The sequence below is a fragment of the Protopterus annectens genome, chromosome 4.part0 (assembly GCF_019279795.1).
Source record: "Protopterus annectens isolate FY-2018-M chromosome 4.part0, PAN1.0, whole genome shotgun sequence".
NCBI lineage: Eukaryota > Metazoa > Chordata > Ceratodontiformes > Protopteridae > Protopterus > Protopterus annectens.
Window position 1 is genome coordinate 764769472 of NC_056733.1, and position 12593 is coordinate 764782064.

The 12593-nt window shown below is 39.9% G+C and overlaps 1 protein-coding gene across 5 annotated transcripts in view; it reads right to left on the bottom strand.

Moving 5' to 3' along the window:
- The window catches only part of FBRSL1 (fibrosin like 1), a 3021780-nt gene that overhangs the window by 2387170 nt on the left and 622017 nt on the right, over positions 1–12593 (bottom strand). For all 5 annotated transcript variants that reach the window (XM_044068722.1, XM_044068720.1, XM_044068719.1 and 2 more), the window contains exon 2: positions 845–1045. In XM_044068722.1, coding sequence (XP_043924657.1) covers positions 845–1045 — 201 coding nt within the window. The remainder of the gene's footprint in view (positions 1–844; positions 1046–12593) is intronic.

Sequence of the window (12593 nt, forward strand, 5' to 3'; positions counted from 1 at the left end):
GGTATGCACATCTGTTGGTAAAAGCGATGCTTCGCCTTTAATACTGGAGTTGCAATCCGTGAACTTGCCCCCAGCCATCCCTTCGGTAGTTTGTCCAGGTATGCACAAGCACTACCCTGACACACAAATTATTTCCCCAAGGAACCCCTTTAGTAAAATGTCCAGGTATGCACAAGCACTAAAATGAAACATTTCCCCAAGCGATCCCTTCAGTAATATGTCCTATTATGCACAAACACCAAAATGAAACATTTCCTCAAGCCATCCCTTTAGTAAAATGTCCAGGTATGCACAAGCACCAACTGATCTCCCCTCGCATCTCTGTATTCTCCTGGAAAAATGTTGTTTACTTGCATAAATCCAGGGCTATTTACCTGCTTAATACGCAAATTCACTCATTATAGATTCACATCTATGAATCGTGCTCATACGCATATGTGTAAAGCCCCTTAACAGTGTAGTAGCTGTCCTGCTATCATTTATTCATTAAGCATGTTAAGCTTTTGCAATGATGGGCATGTTTACAACAACTCCTTTGCATGCACTTATTCATGCTGAAAGTCTGGGATTTGCATATCTCCATAGCACCATTGTTCGTGGATCCCCCATTGCTTTACAGTCATCCCAAGTACTACTTTGGCTGGCATTCTAAGTCTTAGCAAAACACTATTGTTATTACTACCATTATTATCAAAGGGATAAGAAAGTAAAGCACCTTTGAAACAGTCTGCGCAGGTATTGACCTCCCTTGTTGATTTCAACACATTACTAGAAATATGGTAGACTTGGCCTTTGGGAATAATATCCACACATTGCAAAAGAAGAAGGAATTGCCTGCACTCACCTGAATGAAGGGCCTTAGCGGTAGTTTCTTTCTCACTTGCTCCTTCCCACGCTCCTGTTCTCTCTCTGAGTTGCCCATATCAATATAGTGTCCATTCACACGGGGTTCTGTAGGTATGTGTTTAACCGTCTCCTTCCGTTTCTTTGCCAGCAGCTGGTCCCATTTCTCTTTACGTTCATGAGGCTTCAGGGCCATGTCCTTCTGTTTGGAAACATGAGGTAAGATGAAAAACTTTCAGTAAATTATGTTGTAAACAAGTGTTTCTTTCAGTTTACTTCCTTTAACTAGCCTAATCTCAGCACCTGATATTTAGCTGATGGTCAGTAAAGACCAAGCTATTAGTAACTCACATTTCCAGGCATCCATTCCTTACCAAACAGAGTAGTTTGTATGTCTTCACCATTCTTAGATAAAGTGTCTTGTACAGCTCAGTAAATGTACTCCTATAACCAGTTTCAGAACAAACCACTTGAAGGTCTTGTTTGCAGGTCCTACCAACTGACAGTGCCATGGCCGGCCTTAGGCATAGGCCAACTAGGCGGCCACCTAGGGCACCGGTCTAGCAGGGGCGCTTTTCCAGTATTAATTTGCTGTAGGTAGACCAGGATGGGGGCACCAGGTAATGTATTGGGGGGCGCCATGCAGCCCTTTTGCCTAGGGCACCAGTTGACCTACGGCAGCTCCTGGACAGTGTAAGACACACTGGAGTGCACATGTTCTTATGTCCACTGTAAAAAAGAAATGTAAAAGTGATGCAATGCCTAACTTGAACATAACAGTGACAAGAGAAAGAACCACTACTGTGAAAACACTATGCTAAAATTAAACAAAACTATAAACATATGTACCTAGAAACAGAGGGACACAAAATTTGTTAGCTTTGCGACCTACAAAATCAGTCCAGTTTTTCCATTCTGCACCCAGCCTGATACACACTACAATAAATATCACATGCATGCATGCATATTACTCTCATCTTTATTCATTTACCTAACAGTCACTTTCCTCCATTTAATCTGAGCTAAAAAATGACATTCCAAAGACATGTATCTGGAGCATTTCTCCCCGGGCCTCCGCTGAAAACAGGCTCTGTGGAACCTAGTCGGACTTTCCCGGTCACCAAATGATAAATAAAATAAATAAAATAAATAAATAAATAAATAAATAAATAAATGACGCAAACAATAAAAAAAGTTGTGCTCTGGTGTAGACTGTCCAAGTCCAACTAGCTTCTCAGGTACCTGTAGAAACTGGCCAAGAAAGACTGGAGTGAGAGGTCACTGTTAGCCTGCCCTCCCTTAGGGGAAGGAAAATGGCTCTGGCTCACCATATCAATGACACCTGGCAGAAGCAATAGGCATTTACCCACTGGAGTTCCAAGGTGGCCGAGCTTGGGGTACTACAGTGCAGTCACACTATGGAACAGAGGGAAACCATCATGAAAAGGCACACCTCCTTTTGGAAATTTAAAGGAATTCCTTCAGAGGAGTGGAACGGTGAACCCTCTAACTAGACAAAAAGGCACTTTTATTTGTGGTGCCTGTAATTGGTGCAACTATTTGAGGATGGGGAACTCATTTACTGTCAGAGATAAGAAATACACTATTAACCACAGGATAAATTGTAACACCAAATCTATTGTTTATGCTGCTTTCTGTGACTGCTGCCCTGCGTTTTATATAGGGAAGACGGACCGTAGGTTACGGGACCGTCAGTTATGCTATAAAAAATAAGAGATGTGATAACGCTTTATCTAAACACATCTTGAGTCATATAGGACACAGCTTCCACTTTATGGGGATCGATCATGTCATATTGGGGATCAGGGGTGGACCTCAGTCACTTGTTTTAGAAACAAGGGAGTTAGAATGGCAAATTTTACTTGATGCCTTCTCTGAACCCGGGTTAAATGAGTCTTGTAACATTGCTTCCATTTTAAAGTATAGAAGTTATTTGAGATAGGCTATTTGCATTAATTTGTATGTGTACTTGGAGGGTGTGTATACAAACCCCTCAACCAGCAAATGGGTTTTTAACATATACTTAATATAATTCTAAAGCCTTTGGAAAGAATATATTAGGCTTCATATAAGTATTTTTAATAGACTTTTTAAGTGCTGGCATTAGGTTTTACTGGTTTAGACCTACTGAATGTAGAGACTTTTTAATTTGTTTTAAAATGATGGTACTGGTTATGTGCATATTTATTTGTTTACATTTTTATGCTTGAATAAATCCGGAATTGTGTCCACAAGGAAGTGACATCACGGTCCCTGAGAGGATTTAAAACTTGGGAATTCTGGCACTGTTTTTCCTTGCTTTTTGTTTTTTCTGATGAAGCTTTAAAAAATAAATAAATAATTGCGTTCAATTGAATTTCAAGGGCTCCTGTCTCGTCAACGCTTTTTGTTTTTTCATCCTTTTGGAAGGTAGCGACTACAGGCTCAGAAAAGCTGCTGAGGGGAGGGATGGTGCACACCCAGGAGGGGGTACTCTATCCTCATGACCAGCAAACAGGCCTGTGTCAAGTCTTACCACGGAAAAGACAGCTGACAGGGATTCTAGGGTAAGAATGAATGGGCTGTAGAGCTCTCACCTAACCTGGGAGTACCCAGCTCCTGTTCCTCTGGAACAAACTGGCCAACTGGTAGAGGAGCCATTGGGCAAGGTCCTGGGAGGTGGGAAGGAGAAAATAAAATGGTAACAAAAAAGTCTACATACATAAGAAAACAAGATTATGAGCATTAGAATGCAGAGCAAAGAAATACAGCAGTCATGTGGGCTCCCTACATGGGGAATTTACTCAAGTGAATCAGACTCTTCCATTTACATGAGCAGTCTATACATTTTCATTTCAAACAGATACATGTAACACAGCTATTTGATGATCAATTATCCTCCCCTTTGGTAGCCTCTAGAATCCAACCAGCCTATAACGCAAAAGGGATCTCTTCCTATGTGCCAGTCGGCTGGCTGTGAAGAAGAAAGCACAATGAGATTCAGAAAATATCAATGCTTTAGACATTAGGTAGTTGTGCAAAGCTTACTTCCAAAACTGTTAGTTGAATCTTTACATCATTAAAAATTACACAAACCAAGCCCACTCTGAGACAAAAACTAGCTAATAACCTAGCTGACAAATTTAGTATACATTTTGCTCCATCCATAGTCATATCTGTTCCACAGACTCCATACTCCCAGCCATCCTCCTTTAATTACAATAGAACAAGTCACCTCTGTCTTCTGAAAAGCTAAGAACACCTCCTCCATAGCGCTGGATAACAGACCAGCTTGCCTGATAATCAGAACCAAATACAGCCTATCTGAATAAACTCTAATCTAACTCTCCCCACCGGTTATGTTCTTGAAGCATGGAAAGCAGGCACTGTAAGACTGTTACACCAGTGTGGCCCAGTTACAGACTCTGGTAACTGTAAACCCACTAGCCTCACTAGCCTCCTATGTAATGCTATGGGGCATATTGTATTATTATTCTAGACACTGAAGAATCACTTAACCATGGACTCTCATCAATTTATCTTTTTCAAAGAAAATTTCTGCCGTTTAACCTCATTAATTTCTTTGAAAATGCCAATGAAGGGTGGACAGCTGTTATGAAGTACATACAGAATATTTCAACCTGGCCAAGATCTTTAATATCACTCTCCATACAGGCATTATTGACAAACACTTAAATCTGAATATAAATGATTATGCTGTCTAACAGAACTCGTGGTTAGAGTCACAGGTGCCACTTCTGAAAGCAGCAGTCACCAGTGGTGTACCACAGGATTCACTGTTTGGCTCTCTTCTAGTTAGCATCTACTTCTTGAACCTTCAGGCCAACACTCCTGTTATATGGATTATCTAAGTTTGCAAATGACAAGAAATTGGGTGTTGTTATTCAGTCTTTGCCTGCTTCTAAGTTACTCCAACATGGGTTAGGCTTTGTTAACAATTTGTGGAAGGACAACAGTCTCAAATTAAATGCAACAAAACGTAGCATGATTCATTTAGTAAAAAAAAAAAAAAAAAAAAAAAAAAAAAAGTTTTCCCATGCCATAAAGTTGACACTCTCCAATCAGACACTGTCATATTTGGAATCTGTGTGCTCCAGTTGATAATTCCTTCTCTTTTTACCTTAATTTTCCATAGTAGTTTAGAAAGCCTTCTATCTGGCTCATTTAATTTCCAAAGGCATTTCCTCAAGATACAAATTTCACCCAAGACCATATAATGGATGAAGGCAGTGAATGTGGAGACAGCTGTGGCAGTATATACATTAGGATAGCTTTGCAATATTTTGTTTTGTCTGTCATAAGGAAAGATAATGCAATTTAGAAAGTCATGTGGGGAGAGAGATTTCTTAGTAATCTTTCTGCCTTTGCATCCCTTAGTAAAGGGGACAAAGCGTTAATTACCTCTTTTTTATGGGCATGGTTCACTCTAGACAATAACTTGAACAACCTTCATCCATCCATGCAGAGAAGGATACACTCCTTAGTTACAGTACTGTGAGAAGAAAGTTGGCAAATAAACTGACATTTAGGTAAACATCTTAAGTCACTTTAGGCACAGAGGAGAAGTTGGTATGCATGTAAAATTCTTTATGAAAAAAGCAGGATAAGGCAGGGTCACAGACATGGCTAGTAACTTAGAAGTGTACCTAATGAAGTAACTACCACTATAGGTTCATAGCTTCATAGGATACTACTATGCTAATGGCTTAAGAGTCTTTACAAGCTTAGCCAATATAACCCAATTTTACCCAATAAATGGCCTATAGGGGCAAGAGGATGTCACGGATCTGTGCCTATGTATTAACTATTTTACAGATTGCCCCTGTCCACTACCCCATGTGAGAATTTGTGATTTCCCCAGCCATTGATCAAAACTTCATTTGAAGAGGGCCAGGGAAGGGCTCTGCTTAATGTGAATAGGAAGCCTGTTCCAAAAAAGGCATACTCTCTGAGACATTCTTCTATATCTCTAGCATGTTTTGTTTGAGTCATTGACTAAGTTTAAATCCCTAGATTGGGTGACCCTCCTGCTGTTTGACTTGCAGATGTGTAGGAGAGCTCCATCAGGGCTGGATTTGTGAGTGCCTTGTAGGTCAGGCATATGTCACCCCTTAAACGTTGGTAGAAGACAGCGTAAAGGGATAGGGCTTTTTGTCTAGCCACATAGGACATGTTGTTTATACCCTGTATTTTCTTTGTGAGGAATCTCTGAGGTCACTGCATAGGTTCATACTAGGCTATCTGCCCAAGGGCATTTATAAGCCTAGCCCATAGTTATGTGGCTTTCGCCACCCCTTTAGTTTGAATAAAAACTATGCCTATCATTTTTCTGTGCCTCTGTCAAGCAGTGACACTGAAGTAATCCCTGGGGTATATCTGCGATCTCCCATCCATTGGTCAAGATTCCTCTTGAACAAGGCCAGCGAGGTGCTCTGCCTCACATGTACCGGGATTTTGTTCCACAGCATAGGGAGTTACTGCAGCTGCTGTAAGCGCCTAATCAAGTACATACCATGGGGCATTGTACTCATTTACTGATCTAATGAGGGCTGGGTACAGCAGGACTATAATTTCCTTAGATCTGGATGCCAAACCTTTACTTATAACTTGTGACACAGAGGAACTTCCTCACCACTGTGGACACGTCAGTCAAAGTTCAGGCTGCTATCTATCTGTTTACCTACATCTCTCAACTCGGAGTCTACTCTTAGTAGTGTGCTACTGATGCTGTAATTTGCAGGAATCTTTGGCTTCCCAAAGGGTATGATAATGCATTTTTTCACATTTACTTTTAGGCCATGGTTCTGGCACCAATCATCTGTCTAATCTACACCCTCCTGACGGACATCTACATCATTAGGGTATTGAATGACTGCCCCCAGCATGCCATCATCAGCAAAGTTTGTCATCCACTGACCTTCCACATTAACCTTAACTTCAGAGAATTATATTCTGAAAAGGAATGGTCCTAGCACTGAGTCCCCTGCCACACCACTAGTAAATGGCCTGTTGCTGGATCTGGATTCACCCACTTTAACCATATGGCTCCTTTTGAAAGAGACAATTGGATATCCATCTGGCGATATAGGAATTTATAGGTTCATAGGTTGGTACTAGACTATCGGCCCTAGGGCCTACACAAGCCTATACATAACAATTCCCTGTCTATTTCTTCCCACACTATTTACTTCCCTGGACCCCTGTCTAGCAGGACGACTGACATGATCCCCGGGGTGAATTTCCTTTCTCCCATCCAATCATCAAGGTTCCTTTTGAAGAGGGCCAAAGAGGCGCTCCACTTGACATGTATGGACAGTCTATTCCAGAGTCTGGGGAGTCTCTGGGTCAGGAACCTATCCCTCCAGCATGTTTTGTTTATTGTGATGACAAGATTTAGATCCCTGGAGCGTGTGGCTCTGAGGGATTGGGATTTCTTTAAGTGTTGCATGTCCAACAGCTCTGGGTTTGGCATGGCCTTGTATGTTAAGCAGAGATTGCCTCGGAGTAGACGATATGCGACAGAGTACAGCTGGAGTTTTTTAAGGCGGTCAGCATAGGGCACCTGCTTTAGGCCTGTGATTCTTTTAGTGAGGTATTTCTGCGGCCTTTCCAGTTGTTGCAGATGTCTTGAGAGGTACATACCAAATGGGGTTTGTATTCTATAATGGGTCGAATGAGGGATGAGTACAGTGGGACAATGACCTCCTTTTTTCTGGATGAAAAGCCCTTAGTGATGAGGTGTGCCACACAACAGGATTTACTGACTGTTATGGCGATGTGGTTATTGAAGGTGAGACCACTGTCCACCTGTGTCCCTAAGTCTCTTATCACACTTTCGGTGTTTAGTGTACTGCCACCTATGTGATAATTCAAGGGCACATGTTTTTTCCCAAAGGGGATAACTGTACATTTCTTGGCATTGAGCTTGAGCCCATGGCTCTGGCACCAAGCCTCTGTTTCTGTAAGGCCCTTTTGTAGAGTATCCACATCATTTGGGGATTCAATAATGGCTCCCAGTTTGCAGTCATCTGCGAACTTTGTTAGCCAGAGTCACTTATGCCCAGTTTTGTGAGGTTTATTTATAATACTTCAGTGGGGAATTTTGTCAAATGCCTTGGCCAGGTTGAGGTAGATGGTATGTACTATTTTACCCTCATCCATGGTATTAGTGACTTTCTCAAAGAAATCTAGCAGACTCAGCAGGCATGACCTACCCTTAACAAAGCTGAATTGGGTGACTTCCAGTGTTTGTAGGTTTCCTATGTCATTATTTATCATATCCATGATTATTCTTTCCATGGCATTATATATAAGACTAGTCAAACTTATGGGTCTGTAATTTCCTGGGTCAGTAGATGGTCCCCTTTTATGCAGAGGGATGACTGTTGCTGTCCTCCATTCTATCAAGACAAAGCCATTCCAGAGGCTGTTGCTAAAACGAGATCCTAATAGGCCTGACAAGTCCTGATTTAAGCTGTTTAAAAGGCAACCTGGTATTTTGTCAGGCCCCACTGAAGCTGTGTTTTTAGCTTTAGAGTGTGCAGTGACAACCTGTTCTTTGGTGATAATTGGCCATGCAGTGGGGGAGGGTATTTCTTAGGGGATAACTGGGGGTGATGGGGAGGTGAAATTTGAAATTAATTTGTCAGCCAGCAAATTTGCTATGTCTTCCAGCTGAGTATAGGTGATGCCATCTACAGCTAATTCTGCACATTGTTGAGTGTTGTCCTTAAGACTGTGAACATAACTGAAAATGTCTTATGGTTATACTTAGCTTTGGAGGCTATTCTTACCTAAAAGTCTGTTTCAAAGACTTGACTAGTCCCCTGATTCATTATACACCAGGCAGAAGAGGAGTACATTTATTCCACTATCCAGGGAATGTTGAGAAGCAGGTATGCTATTCAAACTGCTGTACCTGGCTACCTTCAAAATATTCTTCTCTGGAGGAACAAAATCATTTTTGATGAAGTACATGCTAAAGATGAAATACAAAAGTTTGTCAAACAAAAAAATGAACTCTGAAAGAGAAGGAGATCCTGCTTCTTGTTATTCTGGTAATAAGAACCACAAACAGACCTTTTCCAATGTTTCAACAGAAAATTCTTGAAAGAAAGAGAAAAGCACAAGACTTGGCTAGAAGAATCGAGAGTACATTAGAAATGAAGCAGACACAGGATAAGAGATGGAGATGAACAGGAATAAAACCAGTAACTTGGAAACTGACAAATGTGGGTCAGCATAATTATATTTGTGAAACATAACAGAACAAGAAAATCTGGAAATATTGGACTCTTCTGAACTTTGTTATACTGGTAGGGGACTCTAAAGTATATACCCTACATCATGGCATTAATGTTCAGTAAAATATTTAGCACAGGGGAAGAGAAAGGAGAAAGTAAACTGTAAGTAAAGCAAAATTTGTTCTTAATGGTACTACTTTTACAGTGCATGGTTTTCTTTGCAAGCTATAAAATACCATTTTCTCAGTTATTTTTAAGTGTAATGGGAAACCAATGTAAACAGATGTCCTGTTTTTTTCTTTTTTCTTTCCTCCTTCTTCTGTCTTTCTTCTTGTTCAGTTTTAAGAAATGTAGGCATGGCAATGTAAAAAAAATAGAGAGAAAGCAAATAAATGAAAAAGAATAGTGAATATTATAAGGCCTATTTCTAGCAAATAAATGTATGCTTAGTAGCAATTCTGTATCTGGTCCTCGTGTCTCCAGAAGACAATCTAATAAAGAGAAATGGCTAGTAGATAATGCTCTGTGAAAGCATTCAAATGTTTACTCAGCTGGGAGAACTATAAAGATAACACAAAAACCGGACATCGCTTAGTTGAAGCACAGGCTGCACCATGAGGCTTAGCATGGATAAACTTTCTTTTAGGTTAACTAAAGTCTATAAGTGTGGCTGTCAGTTAGTAACACTTGTTCCTATTAGGAGGGTAAAATTTCAGTATTTGAAGATGTACATAGTTTTGTGTGTTTTATTAAGTTATTAGGTTTTAGGGGGTATTGGGGGTGTTTTTTTTTGTTTGAGGGCTTTCAATAAAACAAAGTTTAGTAAGATGCGACATAGGTTCAAATGGATATGACAAAAAACAACTGTATAAAAGTTATCCCTGGCAAACAGTATATGCATGTAACATAAAAGTTGGAACTAGACATTTAACAAAAAAAGCTGCTATACATAAAAGGTGGGAATATTTTTTTAATACAATGATGCTCTCTGTAATGTATTTAAATATCAATGGTCACACAGAGAAATATATATTGGTAAACAACATGCGAACCAGAGTCAGCAGAAAATGCACAGAGAGGAGAACACTAAGTCACCACAAAAAGTTTACGGAGAGCTTTTGTCAGAGCATATACAAAGACTTCATCATGTTATCCACCTGTTTGTTGAAAAGAGAGGAATGTAAGGGATGGGTAGTATAAATTATTTAGGAGTTATTAGAGAAGATAGACATTTCTTTTGAAAATATAGCTAGGAAGTGGGATAAAATTAAACTGGAGTTTAAAAATAGGATGGAAATAAAAGAAAGGGAGATGTGGTTAAGAAACAACAAGGGTTATTTAGAAGGACTGATAAATGTTAAAGTATTGCAAAATAGGGAGAATCTCACAGAACAAGAACAGGAGCAACTGCAGAATGCTAAACAGAAAATAACGGATTACCTCAATAATATGCATGAGTTTAAAAAGATTACTGTTAGGCAACTGTTTTTGATAACTCTAGAGCAAAAAAACTTTTAGCACAATGACTCAGGCAACAGAAAGCAGAAAGGGCCGTCACCAAGCATGAGAGCCTATAACAAGGAAGATAACAATAGATCCTGTAGAAGTATTAGAAATGTTTTGGAAATTCTATGAAAGTCTGTATAAAGCAAAGAAACAGAAATAAAAAAAAAAGATACAAATGGAAAAGTTTATGGAAGAATTAAATATGCCGAGGTTAGACGTAGATGAGGCTCAGTTATCAACAGTTAGAATAGGAGGAGTGACATAAAAATGGTGATATATAACCTTCTTCTTCTTTTGGCTTTTCCTGGTTAGGGGTTGCCACAGCGGATCACCTGTCTGCTCATGACTGGCAGTGGAGTTTTACAGTGTCGAGTTGCCAGCCCGGCACCTAACCCTCCACAGAAGGCACACACACTCACGCCTAGGGCCAATTTAGAGTGTCCAATCCACCTACAGCATGTCTTTGGGATGTGGGAGGAAACCGGAGCACCTGGAGGAAACCCACGCGACCACAGGGAGAACATGCAGACTCCACACAGAAGGCACCCCAGCCGAGAATCAAACCGGAGAACCTCTTGCTGTGAGGAGGCAATGCTAACCACTGCACCACCGTGACTGCCAAAAAATGGTGATATATAACCAATCTACAGAAAAGTCCCCAGGAATAGATGGCATTCGTTTTGAAGTCTTGAAGCTGGGGGGGACTGATAAAGATCTGGAAGGTTTTGTTTAATAACATTTTAAGAGGAAGAGAAGTACCAACATCCTGGAAGAAAGCGGTGGTAGGTGTAATACCTAAAGTAGGTAAAATTCCATCAGATCCAGCTTCATACAGGCCCATTTCAAAACCGTTAGTATAAAGTCTTTATGTCTATAATGGCTAAAAGAATGGCAAAAGTGATGCCAAAATTCATAGATATGGATCAAAGTGGTTTTACAAGGGAAGGCAAACATTCAGCAACATTAACAGAATATTGATGATCCAGAGGGAAGTAGAATATAAGAAAATACCACTGTTATTGGTGGGTCTTGATGCAGAGAAAGCATTTGACAGAGTAAGCTGGGACTTTATGAGCAGGACAAAGAAGCATTTGGATTCCCTGACAAAATTTTTAGGTTGATTAGGATAATATATGAGGGATTGGAGGTGAAAATTAAAGTGTGTGGGTTCCTCTCTGATAATTTCTGCATGAGCAGAGGAACCATGCAGGAGTGTCCTCTTTTCCCTTTGTTATTGTTGGCAAAGAAAATAAGGGACTCCAAAATTCAACGATATAATTGGTATGGTATTCAAGAAAAGCTGGCTCTATTTGCAGATTATATTATTTTATACCTGATAAACCAGGAAAGGACATTACAGTGTTGTGGAACATATTGAGACATTTTGAAATCTTTTCAGGATACAAAATTAATGAAGCTAAAACAAAGGCAATTGTGATAAATTATGTACCTACACACAAAGTGGTTCAGAAATATCCGTATTTATGGGGACATGATAAAATGAAGTATTTAGGAGTATGGATTAAAAATGATTCCAGTGTGGCAGCTAAGGATATGTGGGAAGAGATTAAACAAAAGATAATAAATTAAATGAGAAATTGGAAGCTCTGTTGTATGGATATGGTTAGTAAGATACAAGCAGCTAAAATGTTTTTAGTCCCTTTCATCTTACACACAGGTCAGGCATATGTTTATCAATCAGAGGAGAAGTTGTGGACAGCAATTAATAAAGAGCTGATGGATTTTATCTTGGAGGGGAAGATGGCAAGAGTCATGTGAGATAAGTTGATTCTTCCAATAGAACAGGGTGGATTGGGATTATTTGAAGGGGTATTTCAGAGCTACACCGTTAAGGCTCCTATACATAGCACAATCAGAAACCTATAATTCAAAGTAGAAAACGGGGAAAGCTCGGGAAACAAGGACAGATTGGGACTTTGGATGCAGAGCTTTAAAGAGAATAACAATAATCATACAAAA